The sequence below is a fragment of the Corella eumyota genome, chromosome 7 (genome assembly GCF_963082875.1).
Source record: "Corella eumyota chromosome 7, kaCorEumy4.1, whole genome shotgun sequence".
NCBI lineage: Eukaryota > Metazoa > Chordata > Ascidiacea > Phlebobranchia > Corellidae > Corella > Corella eumyota.
In genome coordinates this window covers 634,138-654,984 of record NC_137496.1, presented here as the reverse complement: position 1 = coordinate 654,984, position 20,847 = coordinate 634,138, and the positions used below count along the sequence as shown (strand labels likewise).

The 20,847-nt window shown below is 39.0% G+C and overlaps 1 protein-coding gene across 1 annotated transcript; it reads left to right on the top strand.

The window, feature by feature from the left end:
• The first annotated feature begins 15,106 nt into the window (after nt 1-15,106).
• LOC145759766 (ephrin-A2-like) lies at nt 15,107-20,780 on the top strand. The gene is made up of 6 exons (XM_082573607.1): nt 15,107-15,582; nt 17,966-18,123; nt 18,611-18,736; nt 19,141-19,233; nt 19,540-19,590; nt 19,982-20,780. The coding sequence occupies exons 1-6, from the start codon at nt 15,482-15,484 to the stop codon at nt 20,143-20,145; spliced, it is 693 nt and encodes a 230-aa protein (XP_082429733.1). The 5' UTR covers nt 15,107-15,481; the 3' UTR covers nt 20,146-20,780.
• The last annotated feature ends 67 nt before the right edge of the window (nt 20,781-20,847 follow it).

The following is a 20,847-nucleotide window of genomic DNA, read 5'->3' as shown; positions in this document are numbered from 1 at the left end:
TCAGGTTAGTAGAACTATGCCTTCTTTATGCATGCCATGACATGCTAGCAGCTGTATTCGAACTCAGGTTAGTAGAACTAAGCCTTCCTTATGCATGCTATGACATGCCGGCAGCTGTATTCGAACTCAGGTTAGTAGAACTAAGCCTTCCTTGTGCATGCTATGACATGCCGGCAGCTGTATTCGAACTCAGGTTAGTAGAACTAAGCCTTCCTTGTGCATGCTATGACATGCCGGCAGCTGTATTCGAACTCAGGTTAGTAGAACTGTGCCTTCCTTATGCATGCTATGACATGCCGGCAGCTGTATTTAAACTCAGGTTAGTAGAACTATGTCTTCCTTATACATGCTAGCAGCTGTATTCGAACTCCGGTTAGTAGGACTAAGCCTTCCTGATGCAAGCTATACATACCGGCAGTTGTATTTAAACTCAGGTTAGTAGAACTATGCCTTCCTTACGCAAGCTATGACATGCCGGCAGCTGTATTCGAACTCAGGTTAGTAGAACTATGACATGCCGACAGCTGTATTCGAACTCAGGTTAGTAGAACTAAGCCTTCTTCATGCATGCCATGACATGCTAGCAGCTGTATTCGAACTCAAGTTAGTAGAACTAAGCCTTCCTTATGCATGCTATGACATACCGGCAGCTGTATTCAAACTCAGGTTAGTAGAACTAAGCCTTCCTTATGCATGCTATGACATACCGGCAGCTGTATTCGAACTCAGGTTAGTAGAACTAAGCCTTCCTTATGCATGCTATGACATGCCCGCAGCTGTATTTAAACTCAGGTTAGTAGAACTAAGCCTTCCTTATGCATGCCGGCAGCTGTATTTAAACTCGGGTTAGTAGAACTAAGCCTTTCTTATGCACGCCATGACATGCCGGCAGCTGTATTTAAACTCGGGTTAGTAGGACTAAGCCTTCCTTATGCATGCTATGACATGCCGGCAGCTGTATTCGAACTCAGGTTAGTAGGACTATGCCTTCCTTATGCATGCTATGACATGCCGGCAGCTGTATTCGAACTCAGGTTAGTAGAACTAAGCCTTCCTTGTGCATGCTATGACATGCCGGCAGCTGTATTCGAACTCAGGTTAGTAGAACTAAGCCTTCCTTGTGCATGCTATGACATGCCGGCAGCTGTATTCGAACTCAGGTTAGTAGAACTGTGCCTTCCTTATGCATGCTATGACATGCCGGCAGCTGTATTTAAACTCAGGTTAGTAGAACTATGTCTTCCTTATACATGCTAGCAGCTGTATTCGAACTCCGGTTAGTAGGACTAAGCCTTCCTGATGCAAGCTATACATACCGGCAGTTGTATTTAAACTCAGGTTAGTAGAACTATGCCTTCCTTACGCAAGCTATGACATGCCGGCAGCTGTATTCGAACTCAGGTTAGTAGAACTATGACATGCCGACAGCTGTATTCGAACTCAGGTTAGTAGAACTAAGCCTTCTTCATGCATGCCATGACATGCTAGCAGCTGTATTCGAACTCAAGTTAGTAGAACTAAGCCTTCCTTATGCATGCTATGACATACCGGCAGCTGTATTCAAACTCAGGTTAGTAGAACTAAGCCTTCCTTATGCATGCTATGACATACCGGCAGCTGTATTCGAACTCAGGTTAGTAGAACTAAGCCTTCCTTATGCATGCTATGACATGCCCGCAGCTGTATTTAAACTCAGGTTAGTAGAACTAAGCCTTCCTTATGCATGCCGGCAGCTGTATTTAAACTCGGGTTAGTAGAACTAAGCCTTTCTTATGCACGCCATGACATGCCGGCAGCTGTATTTAAACTCGGGTTAGTAGGACTAAGCCTTCCTTATGCATGCTATGACATGCCGGCAGCTGTATTCGAACTCAGGTTAGTAGAATTAAGCCTTCCTTATGCATGCTATGACATGCCGGCAGCTGTATTTAAACTCAGGTTAGTAGAACTAAGCCTTCCTTATGCATGCTATGACATGCTGGCAGCTGTATTCGAACTCAGGATAGTAGAACTATGTCTTCTTTACGCATGCTATGACATGCCGGCAGCTGTATTCGAACTCAGGTTAGTAGAACTATGTCTTCCTTATGCATGCTATGACATGCCGGCAGCTGTATTCGAACTCAGGTTAGTAGGACTAAGCCTTCCTTATGCATGCTATGACATGCCGGCAGCTGTATTCGAACTCAGGTTAGTAGAACTAAGCCTTCCTTGTGCATGCTATGACATGCCGGCAGCTGTATTCGAACTCAGGTTAGTAGAACTAAGCCTTCCTTATGCATGCTATGACATGCCCGCAGCTGTATTTAAACTCAGGTTAGTAGAACTGTGCCTTCCTTATGCATGCTATGACATGCCGGCAGCTGTATTCGAACTCAGGTTAGTAGAACTATGCCTTCTTTATGCATGCCATGACATGCTAGCAGCTGTATTCGAACTCAGGTTAGTAGAACTAAGCCTTCCTTATGCATGCTATGACATGCCGGCAGCTGTATTCGAACTCAGGTTAGTAGAACTAAGCCTTCCTTGTGCATGCTATGACATGCCGGCAGCTGTATTCGAACTCAGGTTAGTAGAACTAAGCCTTCCTTGTGCATGCTATGACATGCCGGCAGCTGTATTCGAACTCAGGTTAGTAGAACTGTGCCTTCCTTATGCATGCTATGACATGCCGGCAGCTGTATTTAAACTCAGGTTAGTAGAACTATGTCTTCCTTATACATGCTAGCAGCTGTATTCGAACTCCGGTTAGTAGGACTAAGCCTTCCTGATGCAAGCTATACATACCGGCAGTTGTATTTAAACTCAGGTTAGTAGAACTATGCCTTCCTTACGCAAGTTATGACATGCCGGCAGCTGTATTCGAACTCAGGTTAGTAGAACTATGACATGCCGACAGCTGTATTCGAACTCAGGTTAGTAGAACTAAGCCTTCTTCATGCATGCCATGACATGCTAGCAGCTGTATTCGAACTCAAGTTAGTAGAACTAAGCCTTCCTTATGCATGCTATGACATACCGGCAGCTGTATTCAAACTCAGGTTAGTAGAACTAAGCCTTCCTTATGCATGCTATGACATACCGGCAGCTGTATTCGAACTCAGGTTAGTAGAACTAAGCCTTCCTTATGCATGCTATGACATGCCCGCAGCTGTATTTAAACTCAGGTTAGTAGAACTAAGCCTTCCTTATGCATGCCGGCAGCTGTATTTAAACTCGGGTTAGTAGAACTAAGCCTTTCTTATGCACGCCATGACATGCCGGCAGCTGTATTTAAACTCGGGTTAGTAGGACTAAGCCTTCCTTATGCATGCTATGACATGCCGGCAGCTGTATTCGAACTCAGGTTAGTAGGACTATGCCTTCCTTATGCATGCTATGACATGCCGGCAGCTGTATTCGAACTCAGGTTAGTAGAACTAAGCCTTCCTTGTGCATGCTATGACATGCCGGCAGCTGTATTCGAACTCAGGTTAGTAGAACTAAGCCTTCCTTGTGCATGCTATGACATGCCGGCAGCTGTATTCGAACTCAGGTTAGTAGAACTGTGCCTTCCTTATGCATGCTATGACATGCCGGCAGCTGTATTTAAACTCAGGTTAGTAGAGCTATGTCTTCCTTATACATGCTAGCAGCTGTATTCGAACTCCGGTTAGTAGGACTAAGCCTTCCTGATGCAAGCTATATATACCGGCAGTTGTATTTAAACTCAGGTTAGTAGAACTATGCCTTCCTTACGCAAGCTATGACATGCCGGCAGCTGTATTCGAACTCAGGTTAGTAGAACTATGACATGCCGACAGCTGTATTCGAACTCAGGTTAGTAGAACTAAGCCTTCTTCATGCATGCCATGACATGCTAGCAGCTGTATTCGAACTCAAGTTAGTAGAACTAAGCCTTCCTTATGCATGCTATGACATACCGGCAGCTGTATTCAAACTCAGGTTAGTAGAACTAAGCCTTCCTTATGCATGCTATGACATACCGGCAGCTGTATTCGAACTCAGGTTAGTAGAACTAAGCCTTCCTTATGCATGCTATGACATGCCCGCAGCTGTATTTAAACTCAGGTTAGTAGAACTAAGCCTTCCTTATGCATGCCGGCAGCTGTATTTAAACTCGGGTTAGTAGAACTAAGCCTTTCTTATGCACGCCATGACATGCCGGCAGCTGTATTTAAACTCGGGTTAGTAGGACTAAGCCTTCCTTATGCATGCTATGACATGCCGGCAGCTGTATTCGAACTCAGGTTAGTAGGACTATGCCTTCCTTATGCATGCTATGACATGCCGGCAGCTGTATTCGAACTCAGGTTAGTAGAACTAAGCCTTCCTTGTGCATGCTATGACATGCCGGCAGCTGTATTCGAACTCAGGTTAGTAGAACTAAGCCTTCCTTGTGCATGCTATGACATGCCGGCAGCTGTATTCGAACTCAGGTTAGTAGAACTGTGCCTTCCTTATGCATGCTATGACATGCCGGCAGCTGTATTTAAACTCAGGTTAGTAGAACTATGTCTTCCTTATACATGCTAGCAGCTGTATTCGAACTCCGGTTAGTAGGACTAAGCCTTCCTGATGCAAGCTATACATACCGGCAGTTGTATTTAAACTCAGGTTAGTAGAACTATGCCTTCCTTACGCAAGCTATGACATGCCGGCAGCTGTATTCGAACTCAGGTTAGTAGAACTATGACATGCCGACAGCTGTATTCGAACTCAGGTTAGTAGAACTAAGCCTTCTTCATGCATGCCATGACATGCTAGCAGCTGTATTCGAACTCAAGTTAGTAGAACTAAGCCTTCCTTATGCATGCTATGACATACCGGCAGCTGTATTCAAACTCAGGTTAGTAGAACTAAGCCTTCCTTATGCATGCTATGACATACCGGCAGCTGTATTCGAACTCAGGTTAGTAGAACTAAGCCTTCCTTATGCATGCTATGACATGCCCGCAGCTGTATTTAAACTCAGGTTAGTAGAACTAAGCCTTCCTTATGCATGCCGGCAGCTGTATTTAAACTCGGGTTAGTAGAACTAAGCCTTTCTTATGCACGCCATGACATGCCGGCAGCTGTATTTAAACTCGGGTTAGTAGGACTAAGCCTTCCTTATGCATGCTATGACATGCCGGCAGCTGTATTCGAACTCAGGTTAGTAGAATTAAGCCTTCCTTATGCATGCTATGACATGCCGGCAGCTGTATTTAAACTCAGGTTAGTAGAACTAAGCCTTCCTTATGCATGCTATGACATGCTGGCAGCTGTATTCGAACTCAGGATAGTAGAACTATGTCTTCTTTACGCATGCTATGACATGCCGGCAGCTGTATTCGAACTCAGGTTAGTAGAACTAAGCCTTCCTTATGCATGCTATGACATGCCGGCAGCTGTATTCGAACTCAGGTTAGTAGAACTGTGCCTTCTTTAAGCATGCTATAACATGCCGGCAGCTGTATTCGAACTCAGGTTAGTAGAAATGTGTCTTCCTTATGCATGCTATGACATGCCTACAGCTGTATTCGAACTCAGGTTAGTAGAACTAAGCCTTCCTTATGCATGCTATGACATGCCGGCAGCTGTATTTAAACTCAGGTTAGTAAGACTAAGCCTTCCTTATGCATGCTATGACATGCCGGCAGCTGTATTCGAACTCAGGTTAGTAGAACTATGCCTTCTTTATGCATGCCATGACATGCTAGCAGCTGTATTCGAACTCAGGTTAGTAGAACTAAGCCTTGTGCATGCTATGACATGCCGGCAGCTGTATTCGAACTCGGGTTAGTAGAACTAAGCCTTCTTTATGCATGCCATGACATGCTAGCAGCTGTATTCGAACTCAGGTTAGTAGAACTAAGCCTTCCTTATGCATGCTATGACATACCGGCAGCTGTATTCGAACTCAGGTTAGTAGAACTACGCCTTCCTTATGCATGCTATGACATGCCGGCAGCTTTATTTAAACTCAGGTTAGTAGAACTATGTCTTCCTTATACATGCTAGCAGCTGTATTCGAACTCAGGTTAGTAGGACTAAGCCTTCCTTATGCATGCTATGACATACCGGCAGCTGTATTTAAACACAGGTTAGTAGAACTATGTCTTCCTTATACATGCTAGCAGCTGTATTCGAACTCAGGTTAGTAGAACTATGTCTTCCTTATACATGCTAGCAGCTGTATTCGAACTCAGGTTAGTAGGACTAAGCCTTCCTGATGCATGCTATAACATGCCAGCAGCTGTATTCGAACTCAGGTTAGTAGAACTATGCCTTCCTTACGCAAGCTATGACATGCCGGCAGCTGTATTCGAACTCAGGTTAGTAGAATTATGACATGCCGACAGCTGTATTCGAACTCAGGTTAGTAGAACTAAGCCTTCCTCATGCATGCTATGACATGCCGGCAGCTGTATTTAAACTTAGGTTAGTAGAATTATGTCTTCTTTATGCATGCTATGACATGCCGGCAGCTGTATTTAAACTTAGGTTAGTAGAACTATGTCTTCTTTATGCATGCTATGACATGCCAGCAGCTGTATTTAAACTCAGGTTAGTAAGACTAAGCCTTCCTAATGCATGCTATGACATGCCAGCAGCTGTATTCAAACTCAGGTTAGTAGAACTAAGCCTTCCTCATGCATGCTATGACATGCCGGCAGCTGTATTCGAACTCAGATTAGTAGAACTAAGCCTTCTTTAAGCATGCTATGACATGCCGGCAGCTGTATTTAAACTTAGGTTAGTAGAACTATGCCTTCTTTAAGCATGCTATGACATGCCGGCAGCTGTATTCGAACTCAGATTAGTAGAACTAAGCCTTCTTTAAGCATGCTATGACATGCCGGCAGCTGTATTCGAACTCAGATTAGTAGAACTAAGCCTTCTTTAAGCATGCTATGACATGCCGGCAGCTGTATTCGAACTCAGATTAGTAGAACTAAGCTTTCCTTATGCATGCTATGACATGCCAGCAGCTGTATTTAAACTTAGGTTAGTAGAACTATGCCTTCCTTATGCATGCTATGACATGCCCGCAGCTGTATTCAAACTCAGGTTAGTAGAACTAAGCCTTCCTCATGCATGCTATGACATGCCGGCAGCTGTATTCGAACTCGGATTAGTAGAACTAAGCCTTCTTTATGCATGCTATGACATGCAGGCAGCTGTATTCGATCTCAGGTTAGTAGAACTAAGCCTTCCTTATGCATGCTATGACATGCCTGCAGCTGTATTCGAACTCAGGTGAGTAGAACTAAGCCTTCCTTATGCATGCTATGACATGCCGGCAGCTGTATTTAAACTCAGGTTAGTAAGACTAAGCCTTCCTTATGCATGCTATGACATGCCGGCAGCTGTATTCGAACTCAGGTTAGTAGAACTATGCCTTCTTTATGCATGCCATGACATGCTAGCAGCTGTATTCGAACTCAGGTTAGTAGAACTAAGCCTTGTGCATGCTATGACATGCCGGCAGCTGTATTCGAACTCGAGTTAGTAGAACTAAGCCTTCTTTATGCATGCCATGACATGCTAGCAGCTGTATTCGAACTCAGGTTAGTAGAACTAAGCCTTCCTTATGCATGCTATGACATACCGGCAGCTGTATTCGAACTCAGGTGAGTAGAACTAAGCCTTCCTTATGCATGCTATGACATGCCGGCAGCTGTATTTAAACTCAGGTTAGTAAGACTAAGCCTTCCTTATGCATGCTATGACATGCCGGCAGCTGTATTCGAACTCAGGTTAGTAGAACTATGCCTTCTTTATGCATGCCATGACATGCTAGCAGCTTTATTCGAACTCAGGTTAGTAGAACTAAGCCTTGTGCATGCTATGACATGCCGGCAGCTGTATTCGAACTCGGGTTAGTAGAACTAAGCCTTCTTTATGCATGCCATGACATGCTAGCAGCTGTATTCGAACTCAGGTTAGTAGAACTAAGCCTTCCTTATGCATGCTATGACATGCCGGCAGCTGTATTTAAACTCAGGTTAGTAGAACTATGTCTTCCTTATACATGCTAGCAGCTGTATTCGAACTCAGGTTAGTAGAACTAAGCCTTCCTTATGCATGCTATGACATACCGGCAGCTGTATTCGAACTCAGGTTAGTAGAACTAAGCCTTCCTTATGCATGCTATGACATACCGCCAGCTGTATTCGAACTCAGGTTAGTAGAACTAAGCCTTCCTTATGCATGCTATGACATGCCGGCAGCTGTATTTAAACTCAGGTTAGTAGAACTATGTCTTCCTTATACATGCTAGCAGCTGTATTCGAACTCAGGTTAGTAGGACTAAGCCTTCCTGATGCAAGCTATTACATACCGGCAGCTGTATTCGAACTCGGATTAGTAGAACTAAGCCTTCTTTATGCATGCTATGACATGCAGGCAGCTGTATTCGATCTCAGGTTAGTAGAACTAAGCCTTCCTTATGCATGCTATGACATGCCTGCAGCTGTATTCGAACTTAGGTGAGTAGAACTAAGCCTTCCTTATGCATGCTATGACATGCCGGCAGCTGTATTTAAACTCAGGTTAGTAAGACTAAGCCTTCCTTATGCATGCTATGACATGCCGGCAGCTGTATTCGAACTCAGGTTAGTAGAACTATGCCTTCTTTATGCATGCCATGACATGCTAGCAGCTGTATTCGAACTCAGGTTAGTAGAACTAAGCCTTGTGCATGCTATGATATGCCGGCAGCTGTATTCGAACTCGGGTTAGTAGAACTAAGCCTTCTTTATGCATGCCATGACATACTAGCAGCTGTATTCGAACTCAGGTTAGTAGAACTAAGCCTTCCTTATGCATGCTATGACATACCGGCAGCTGTATTCGAACTCAGGTTAGTAGAACTAAGCCTTCCTTATGCATGCTATGACATGCCGGCAGCTGTATTTAAACTCAGGTTAGTAGAACTATGTCTTCCTTATACATGCTAGCAGCTGTATTCGAACTCAGGTTAGTAGGACTAAGCCTTCCTTATGCATGCTATGACATACCGGCAGCTGTATTCGAACTCAGGTTAGTAGAACTAAGCCTTCCTTATGCATGCTATGACATACCGCCAGCTGTATTCGAACTCAGGTTAGTAGAACTAAGCCTTCCTTATGCATGCTATGACATGCCGGCAGCTGTATTTAAACTCAGGTTAGTAGAACTATGTCTTCCTTATACATGCTAGCAGCTGTATTCAAACTCAGGTTAGTAGGACTAAGCCTTCCTGATGCAAGCTATTACATACCGGCAGCTGTATTCGAACTCGGATTAGTAGAACTAAGCCTTCTTTATGCATGCTATGACATGCAGGCAGCTGTATTCGATCTCAGGTTAGTAGAACTAAGCCTTCCTTATGCATGCTATGACATGCCTGCAGCTGTATTCGAACTTAGGTGAGTAGAACTAAGCCTTCCTTATGCATGCTATGACATGCCGGCAGCTGTATTTAAACTCAGGTTAGTAAGACTAAGCCTTCCTTATGCATGCTATGACATGCCGGCAGCTGTATTCGAACTCAGGTTAGTAGAACTATGCCTTCTTTATGCATGCCATGACATGCTAGCAGCTGTATTCGAACTCAGGTTAGTAGAACTAAGCCTTGTGCATGCTATGACATGCCGGCAGCTGTATTCGAACTCGGGTTAGTAGAACTAAGCCTTCTTTATGCATGCCATGACATACTAGCAGCTGTATTCGAACTCAGGTTAGTAGAACTAAGCCTTCCTTATGCATGCTATGACATACCGGCAGCTGTATTCGAACTCAGGTTAGTAGAACTAAGCCTTCCTTATGCATGCTATGACATGCCGGCAGCTGTATTTAAACTCAGGTTAGTAGAACTATGTCTTCCTTATACATGCTAGCAGCTGTATTCGAACTCAGGTTAGTAGGACTAAGCCTTCCTGATGCAAGCTATGACATACCGGCAGCTGTATTCGAACTCAGGTTAGTAGAACTAAGCCTTCCTTATGCATGCTATGACATGCCGGCAGCTGTATTTAAACTGAGGTTAGTAGAACTTTGTCTTCCTTATACATGCTAGCAGCTGTATTCGAACTCAGGTTAGTAGGACTAAGCCTTCCTTATGCATGCTATGACATGCTGGCAGCTGTATTTAAACACAGGTTAGTAGAACTATGTCTTCCTTATACATGCTAGCAGCTGTATTCGAACTCAGGTTAGTAGGACTAAGCCTTCCTGATGCATGCTATAACATGCCAGCAGCTGTATTTAAACTCAGGTTAGTAGAACTATGCCTTCCTTAAGCAAGCTATGACATACCGGCAGCTGTATTTAAACTCAGGTTAGTAGAACTATGCCTTCCTTAAGCAAGCTATGACATACCGGCAGCTGTATTTAAACTCAGGTTAGTAGAACTAAGCCTTCCTTACGCATGCTATGACATGCCGGCAGCTGTATTCGAACTCAGGTTAGTAGAACAATGTCTTCCTTATACATGCTAGCAGCTGTATTCGAACTCAGGTTAGTAGGACTAAGCCTTCCTGATGCATGCTATAACATGCCAGCAGCTGTATTTAAACTCAGGTTAGTAGAACTATGCCTTCCTTAAGCAAGCTATGACATACCGGCAGCTGTATTTAAACTCAGGTTAGTAGAACTATGCCTTCCTTAAGCAAGCTATGACATACCGGCAGCTGTATTTAAACTCAGGTTAGTAGAACTATGCCTTCCTTACGCAAGCTATGACATGCCGGCAGCTGTATTCGAACTCAGGTTAGTAGAACTATGACATGCCGACAGCTGTATTCGAACTCAGGTTAGTAGAACTAAGCCTTCCTGATGCAAGCTATGACATACCGGCAGCTGTATTTAAACTCAGGTTAGTAGAACTATGCCTTCCTTAAGCAAGCTATGACATACCGGCAGCTGTATTTAAACTCAGGTTAGTAGAACTATGCCTTCCTTACGCATGCTATGACATGCCGGCAGCTGTATTCGAACTCAGGTTAGTAGAACTATGTCTTCCTTATGCATGCTATGACATGCCGGCAGCTGTATTCGAACTCGGGTTAGTAGAACTAAGCCTTCCTCATGCATGCTATGACATGCCGGCAGCTGTATTCGAACTCAGATTAGTAGAACTATGCCTTCCTTACGCATGCTATGACATGCCGGCAGCTGTATTCGAACTCAGGTTAGTAGAACTATGTCTTTCTTATGCATGCTATGACATGCCGGCAGCTGTATTCGAACTCGGATTAGTAGAACTAAGCCTTCTTTATGCATGCTATGACATGCAGGCAGCTGTATTCGATCTCAGGTTAGTAGAACTAAGCCTTCCTTATGCATGCTATGACATGCCTGCAGCTGTATTCGAACTTAGGTGAGTAGAACTAAGCCTTCCTTATGCATGCTATGACATGCCGGCAGCTGTATTTAAACTCAGGTTAGTAAGACTAAGCCTTCCTTATGCATGCTATGACATGCCGGCAGCTGTATTCGAACTCAGGTTAGTAGAACTATGCCTTCTTTATGCATGCCATGACATGCTAGCAGCTGTATTCGAACTCAGGTTAGTAGAACTAAGCCTTGTGCATGCTATGACATGCCGGCAGCTGTATTCGAACTCGGGTTAGTAGAACTAAGCCTTCTTTATGCATGCCATGACATGCTAGCAGCTGTATTCGAACTCAGGTTAGTAGAACTAAGCCTTCCTTATGCATGCTATGACATACCGGCAGCTGTATTCGAACTCAGGTTAGTAGAACTAAGCCTTCCTTATGCATGCTATGACATGCCGGCAGCTGTATTTAAACTCAGGTTAGTAGAACTATGTCTTCCTTATACATGCTAGCAGCTGTATTCGAACTCAGGTTAGTAGGACTAAGCCTTCCTGATGCAAGCTATGACATACCGGCAGCTGTATTCGAACTCAGGTTAGTAGAACTAAGCCTTCCTTATGCATGCTATGACATGCCGGCAGCTGTATTTAAACTCAGGTTAGTAGAACTTTGTCTTCCTTATACATGCTAGCAGCTGTATTCGAACTCAGGTTAGTAGGACTAAGCCTTCCTGATGCATGCTATAACATGCCAGCAGCTGTATTTAAACTCAGGTTAGTAGAACTATGCCTTCCTTAAGCAAGCTATGACATACCGGCAGCTGTATTTAAACTCAGGTTAGTAGAACTATGCCTTCCTTAAGCAAGCTATGACATACCGGCAGCTGTATTTAAACTCAGGTTAGTAGAACTAAGCCTTCCTTACGCATGCTATGACATGCCGGCAGCTGTATTCGAACTCAGGTTAGTAGAACAATGTCTTCCTTATACATGCTAGCAGCTGTATTCGAACTCAGGTTAGTAGGACTAAGCCTTCCTGATGCATGCTATAACATGCCAGCAGCTGTATTTAAACTCAGGTTAGTAGAACTATGCCTTCCTTAAGCAAGCTATGACATACCGGCAGCTGTATTTAAACTCAGGTTAGTAGAACTATGCCTTCCTTAAGCAAGCTATGACATACCGGCAGCTGTATTTAAACTCAGGTTAGTAGAACTATGCCTTCCTTACGCAAGCTATGACATGCCGGCAGCTGTATTCGAACTCAGGTTAGTAGAACTATGACATGCCGACAGCTGTATTCGAACTCAGGTTAGTAGAACTAAGCCTTCCTGATGCAAGCTATGACATACCGGCAGCTGTATTTAAACTCAGGTTAGTAGAACTATGCCTTCCTTAAGCAAGCTATGACATACCGGCAGCTGTATTTAAACTCAGGTTAGTAGAACTATGCCTTCCTTACGCATGCTATGACATGCCGGCAGCTGTATTCGAACTCAGGTTAGTAGAACTATGTCTTCCTTATGCATGCTATGACATGCCGGCAGCTGTATTCGAACTCGGGTTAGTAGAACTAAGCCTTCCTCATGCATGCTATGACATGCCGGCAGCTGTATTCGAACTCAGATTAGTAGAACTATGCCTTCCTTACGCATGCTATGACATGCCGGCAGCTGTATTCGAACTCAGGTTAGTAGAACTATGTCTTTCTTATGCATGCTATGACATGCCGGCAGCTGTATTCGAACTCGGGTTAGTAGAACTAAGCCTTCCTCATGCATGCTATGACATGCCGGCAGCTGTATTTAAACTTAGGTTAGTAGAACTATGTCTTCTTTATGCATGCTATGACATGCAGGCAGCTGTATTCGATCTCAGGTTAGTAGAACTATGCCTTCCTTATGCATGCTATGACATGCCTGCAGCTGTATTCGAACTCAGGTTAGTAGAACTAAGCCTTCCTTATGCATGCTATGACATGCCAGCAGCTGTATTCAAACTCAGGTTAGTAGAACTATGCCTTCCTTACGCATGCTATGACATGCCAGCAGCTGTATTCGAACTCAGGTTAGTAGAACTAAGCCTTCCTCATGCATGCTATGACATGCCGGCAGCTGTATTCGAACTCAGATTAGTAGAACTAAGCCTTCTTTAAGCATGCTATGACATGCCGGCAGCTGTATTTAAACTTAGGTTAGTAGAACTATGCCTTCCTTATGCATGCTATGACATGCCAGCAGCTGTATTTAAACTTAGGTTAGTAGAACTATGCCTTCCTTATGCATGCTATGACATGCCAGCAGCTGTATTCAAACTCAGGTTAGTAGAACTAAGCCTTCCTTATGCATGCTATGACATGCCGGCAGCTGTATTCGAACTTAGGTTAGTAGAACTAAGCCTTCCTTATGCATGCTATGACATGCCGGCAGCTGTATTCGAACTCGGATTAGTAGAACTAAGCCTTCTTTATGCATGCTATGACATGCAGGCAGCTGTATTCGATCTCAGGTTAGTAGAACTAAGCCTTCCTTATGCATGCTATGACATACCGGTAGCTGTATTTAAACTCAGGTTAGTAGAACTAAGCCTTCCTTATGCATGCCGGCAGCTGTATTTAAACTCAGGTTAGTAGAACTAAGCCTTTCTTATGCACGCTATGACATGCCGGCAGCTGTATTCGAACTCAGGTTAGTAGAACTATGTCTTTCTTATGCATGCTATGACATGCCGGCAGCTGTATTCGAACTCAGATTAGTAGAACTATGCCTTCCCTACGCATGCTATGACATGCCGGCAGCTGTATTCGAACTCAGGTTAGTAGAACTATGTCTTTCTTATGCATCCTATGACATGCCGGCAGCTGTATTCGAACTCAGGTTAGTAGAACTAAGCCTTCCTTATGCATGCTATGACATGCTGGCAGCTGTATTCGAACTCAGGGTAGTAGAACTATGTCTTCTTTACGCATGCTATGACATGCCGGCAGGTGTATTCGAACTCAGGTTAGTAGAACTAAGCCTTCCTTATGCATGCTATGACATGTCGGCAGCTGTATTTAAACTCAGGTTAGTAGGACTAAGCCTTCCTTATGCATGCTATGACATGCCGGCAGCTGTATTTAAACTCAGGTTGGTAGAACTAAGCCTTCCTTGTGCATGTTATGACATGCCGGCAGCTGTATTCGAACTCAGGTTAGTAGAACTAAGCCTTCCTTATGCATGCTATGACATGTCGGCAGCTGTATTCGAACTCAGGTTAGTAGAACTAAACCTTTCTTATGCATGCTATGACATGCCGGCAGCTGTATTTAAACTCAGGTTAGTAAGACTAAGCCTTCCTTATGCATGCTATGACATGCCAGCAGCTGTATTCGAACTTAGGTTAGTAGAACTAAGCCTTGTGCATGCTATGACATGCCGGCAGCTGTATTCGAACTCGGGTTAGTAGAACTAAGCCTTCTTTAAGCATGCTATGACATGCCGGCAGCTGTATTCGTAATCAGGTTACCCTAAACATCATTTAATTTCTAAAAATGAGTCTAAATTAGTTTAATTTAAATCTTTTTTATTCGAATATTTGATGTATATATCGAAAATTTGTTTGTCGTGAGTTGGCGCTTTAGAGTAATGACGTCATGCTTGTAAACAAACTTGGAATACCCCATTTAAAGAACATGTGTTTGTTGTTACAACGTGTTTAGATACGGCGTGTTTTGGTTAGGTTGTGCAGTATTAGGTTGAAGGCGAAAATCGCTAACAAAAGGTTTTATATTCAACTATAGAGTAAGGCAAACTGATACTTGGAATTTGTGGTTTAAAAATATTTTTACGTACTTTATTTGTACAGACGATTATGCAAAAGGTTATAACGTGAGCTTTTCTGTTGATAAAAGATCACTAAAATGGGTTCGTTCTTTGCTAATTTGCTCTGTACACAAGCTTAAGTTAAGTTGCGTCTATAATGACGCGTTTTGGTTAGGTAAAAGGGTAACTAAAGACAGCATGTCAAGGTAATAATAAACGCAAACTTGATTTTCAAATTCCGTGCTTGGGTTGAAAGAAGATAAGTAAGTGCGTTTTTTATTTATTTACAGATATTTTTTAGTCTAGAAGTTATATTATTTGATGTTCTTTAAGGTGATCACAATTATTAAATAAAATATTTAAAAATAATAATATGTTATCGGAAAACTTGCTTTGGGTATATATATTCTTATTTGTATGCTTTTGCGATGGAAAGAAACATACAATTAACTGGGACATCGAAATTGAATCAGAGTAAGTTTAACTTAATAATGATTAGCTTTTAATGTAAAAAATGTCTTTAAAGAATTATATTAAATAAAATAGGCTATTTATTTTATAAAGTATATAAAATTTAAACACTTTAGTGCATGGTATCATATGTTTTAAATAGTTTATGTAAAAAAAAGGTGCTTAAGTGTTAGTTAATCTGTTTACAATTGCTTTGTAAAATCTTGTAAACAAACTTAATTTAAAACGAAGTTAGAAAAACTTTTTGGATGACTTATTTTAAAGCTCTTCTTACTTTTGATTGATAGAAATTAATGAGGTGTAAAATGAATCACATTTTGGTGGGTATGGCTTTAAAAATAAAAGTTTAAAGGATTTAAACATGAGTTAAAAACATGTTACTATAGTTCCCTTAATACTAACTGCCTTTAATATTACAAAAATTAAACATTACTTTACAATATGGTACTCTTTTTAATCTAAAAGTTGAGTTTTTACAAAAATATTGTAACTATAACCCAGAAATAAATTTATATAAAAATACTTTTACTAATATTAAATGTAGTGTCATAGTAGTATTTTATAACACATTGTATTGTGCTGGAGTGGTAATGTGTAAAATAGAAATTCTGTCAAGCCAAAAACTCTGAGAATAAATCTTAAACCAACAAAAATTGGTTTAATTTTGCGTTAAGTTGTTGTAAGTTGTTTTAACTAAAATAACAATTGTTATTGTCGTATTCTCAACTACCGGTGTGTTCTAAATTTATAAAAAACTTAAAGACATCGTTTTTAATTTACAAAATTGTTGGTTCTGTTAAAAACTTTAGTTTGTTGCCCAAGAAATTGTTGCCAAACTCTTACTTAGTATTTTGACAACTTAATTTAAACCTATAAAGACAAATGGGGTTTTAAAAAGGCATTAAAAGTTCATATATCACCGCCTTTTTAGACAAAAATTGACCAAATCGCCATTCAAGTTGCGAGGAATTTTAATTTAATTAAAGGATTTTCATTGAAGCTGTGGCTAGACATTTAACATATTTTTAATTTGTTTTTTGACTTTAAATTCTGTAAAATGTTGTGTTAGATGGTTTAATATTCTATTGTGGAAGTTTTTTTGATTAAAATTAAATTTTTTCTTAACACTTTCGCCAAGTTTATTTATTCAAGACTTAAAAGTTGTAATTTTAGTTTCCCACGCTATTTGATCACTTAACACTTTCTCATGGAAAGTAGAATTAAAAGAGAAAGTTGACACTAGGCTAGCATTGTAAGACTACTATGACAAAACAATAAAACTTAAATGTAATTAACCTAATTTTTTAACTTAACTTTTATGTTAACTAAGCAATCAATCAAACTCTAAAACCCGAGCTTTCAAAGTAAAAAGATACAAAAGGTGTGTTAACAAAAGTCTGGTAACCTAATAGCCACAGCTTCCAGTAATTCTTTAAACAAATATTGTTTTTTTCGTGTGATGGTAAAGTAATTTAATTTATTTTTGGTATATGGGCAATTAAAACTTTTTGTCATAGCCTATACATTACTTGGTATATACAACATGTATACTGGCAGAAAATTATCATTAAATAAAATTGAATACCTAACATTTTTGTGATATTTAAAATTGGTATTTTTTATAAAAATTTTACGATTTAAAATTTTGTAAATACAGGTTCAATTATATGCAGACCACTTGACTACAAAATAACAACAAAACGTGTTTAAGTAGGACTGTGTATAAACAATGTCTATACATTAATTTATATGGAGCATGTCAAGTGCTTGAGTGCATTAGGTTTCTGTGTTTACATTTTAAATTGGGGGAAAGTGTGATGTTTAAAAAATATCGTCTCATTTTTAACTATGACCAGTTTTAAAACTAAAAAAATGATACTGTACTTTTAAATACTAAATATAAAAACAAGTTAATAATAACTATTACAGTTTTTCATGAATATTTTATCTTTTGTTGGTTAAACTCCTTTTAAGGAACTTTTTAGTGCACTTTTAAACATGTTATTTGCGCAGCTACTTACCGGTTCATTGCTTTGTATAATGTTGTCTGTCATCGAGTTAAATTCAACTTAAAATATGTGTAAATATTAAGTTACACACAATATTTTGGGCTTAATAAATTGTTTTGTAATTCTAAGAATTGTTAATTTTCGAATTTTTGCTTAGATAAAAAAGTATTGACATTGTTTAGCATGTAATTGTAATTTAAATAAATTTTTGGGTTTATTTACTCAAGATTAAATTAATTTAATCTGCTTTAACAAATCTAAATTTTCTCATGTTGTTTTAAGAGGTATTTTTGTGACTCAAAGTTAAGAAATTTTGTTGTTTTGTGCTTAAAATTAAGTCATGTTCATTATTATGAATAAAATTATTTTTTTTTTAGTTTACAGATTGAAAAAAGAATAAATGTTCACATTAATGACTGGATGGACATTATGTGCCCTTACATATCAACCCATGCACAGAACAAGAGGGATCTTAACTTGTACATTGATCTCTTTAATGTCACTGAACATCAGTATAATGATTGTAATGGGAAAGGTAGCAGTTTAATATATATTTAGGATTTTTCTTATACATAGCCTGTTATTTTAAAAAAATGTTTTTTGTTTGTTCAGATAATATTTTTCAAGTTCTTATGTGGCATTAGTTTTATTTGTGAGATTAGTATTTAGATAAGTGTTTGTAAATACTTTCCCCCCCAGGCATTTTAAACATGTCTGTGGTCCAACAATACATAAAAAATAAGGTTTTTAAACCTAAACTGCAGCTGGCAAATATAAAATATTAATTTCAATATGAACTGTTTAGGGCAGGTGGTTTATATATTTAAATTATCATTAAACTTTAATTAAAGAATGTTTACCTAGGGGGGCTCTTTAAGATTACTTTGAATGGCATCCACCTTTATGTGTACACACTTTCAAACAGCTTATTTATTTACATTTTAACAAGTTGTAATAAATTATTTGTTTTTTATTATTTCCAACATTATTTAGATTAAAATCATGTTTAAATATTATTTTAGATGGTCAGCGTGTTTTAAAGTGCATTGATCCTCGCAAAGAAACGAAATTAACGACCAAATTTCAAGAAAAGAGTCCATCTCCACTTGGGTTCATTTTCCAGCCCGGAAAAACATATTACTATCTATGTAAGTGGAAAAAATTAATTGTGCTAAAACTTTCATTCACAAAATAAACTCAACTCAAGTTTTTATCTTTTTCTTGGCTAATATTTACCTAAAACAATTAAAAGGTTCCAAGTTGATTGATAATGCATAAAATTTCAATTAAGATAAATTAGCCAGGCTCGTCAAACTAGCCAGGCTCGTCAAACTCTTAAAAAAAAGACACATTTCCTTATCAGTCCATTTACTCAACCTTTTAAGTGTATTTACTTAACATTACAGGGTATCTTTAGTAAACACTAAAACCTGCTCAGATAAGAAATTTAGCCCAAAACTCTGGAGTTATTTTTGGAATATTGGTGTTTTTTTTTACCATTAAACAGAATAAATTTTGCCTAACATAGAAATGATTTTATTTTATTTTTTAGCTAAGCCGTCGATTAGATTTAAATCATTGGATACAAAAGGATGCAAAAACACATTGAAATTAAAAGTTTATGTTCACGAAAAAAATAATAAACGTAAGAAAGCAATTTTCTTTATTATAACTTGTCAAATTATGAAATATTTTTGAGTGCGTCGAAATGATATCTTATGCACTTGACTGGTTTTAGTTTTATTTACTTTCTTGTACTAAGTGCTGGCTGGCCTAGCCCCTCTTTTATTTAAATATGTTTTTGGCTTTCAAGTTGAATGAGAATTTTCTTTATTTTTATCTAAAAGTTTAAAAAAGATAGCTCTTATGTTTTTAGATTAATTTTCATTCATAGCATAAACATAATTCAATTTTTAATTTAAAATTATTAATATTAATTTGTTTTTTTTAGATTATACGAAACAAAAAAGTGAAAGTAAACACCACAATCGTCATATTGAAGGTAAAATTAATTGAGTAAAAAAGTTTTGGGTTTTATTTTTACAGTGTATCTTTGTATATAGTTTCTGAAACAACTAATGAAGATGATATATGGACAAAAACACTTAATTAACAATTTACCAAACTGGCAATGGTAACTCACGATGAGGCTAGCACAATAAATGTTGTTCCACCATAAGACAAAAGATTAACGAAATTTGGGGATTAAATTACTAAACCCACTGTTTAGGTTAACGGTTTAGTGTATTTACATGTGAACTAAAATTACTCAGTTACTTTTTAATAAATACTAGCAGGCATGGTATACACATGATGCCTTTGCCAACATTTATTAAGTGTTTTGTTATTGCTGTTGTAAGGAAATTGTATCCTAATTAACTTTTTGTTTTTAGATTACAAAAAGTCTCAGCAAAATTTATTCCGTCCTGCTATAAAGCCAATTCACAGCTCCATGTCAACATCTAGTGGACATAATAATTCAAATAAGTTGTCAACTGTAACCATGTCAAGATTATGTGTGTTTTACACAATGTTAGTACTGGTTTATTTCATATGAGTTGAACTGAACTTGACACAACATCTTATAACTAATGTCTGTTAAAAAAGCTCACTGTTCAAGAGGAATTACTTTCTTGCCAAGTAGGAAAAGGAAGTATAGCCGAACTGTATTAAAAATGATGCCATTAGTTTTTTTTGTCTAAGCAATTGAAAAACTGTTAGTTATTTACAAAACTTTATGCTACTTATAAAATAAAGATCAAATCTTTAAAAGTTTAATAATAAGTCAACTTGTAAAATGCAGTATCACTTTATTCCATGTAGTCAACATTTGTTATTAAGTAAACATTCCAACAATCTAATGAAATTGAATTATTTTTTATTTTTGTAACATTTTTTTTGCCTTTTTATTAGTTTTAACAAGTTTTTTTATATTTTTTTCATGTTTCTGATTTTATATTACCTGTTCCCTTTTATTTTGTAATCCTTTTTTCTACTATATGTCAAATGAGTTGAACAAATGTTTAAATATTGCAAACCACACTGGCAAAATATCGGATCTTATTTGTTTTTTCTCAAAATTAATCGTGTTGTTGCTTACAAAATTAATTGTGTTGTTGCTTATTTTTTAGCATTGTTAAATTTTCTTTTATTTAAGTTTTTTCTAAATATTGTGTATAAAAAATGGAATGCTTAGTAGCATGTTGTAGTGTCAAAAACATATATGACCTCAGGTCTTCAGTTTAAAACTGAACAACAA

What these genes read in the sequence shown, in the direction of transcription:
- LOC145759766 (XM_082573607.1), top strand. Translation starts at nt 15,482, where the DNA reads ATGTTATCGGAAAACTTGCTTTGGGTATATATATTCTTATTTGTATGC. An exon ending in TAATGATTGTAATGGGAAAG is followed by an intron (nt 18,124 to 18,610) that starts GTAGCAGTTTAA and finishes ATATTATTTTAG; the next exon opens with ATGGTCAGCGTGTTTTAAAG. An exon ending in AAAAACATATTACTATCTAT is followed by an intron (nt 18,737 to 19,140) that starts GTAAGTGGAAAA and finishes TTTATTTTTTAG; the next exon opens with CTAAGCCGTCGATTAGATTT.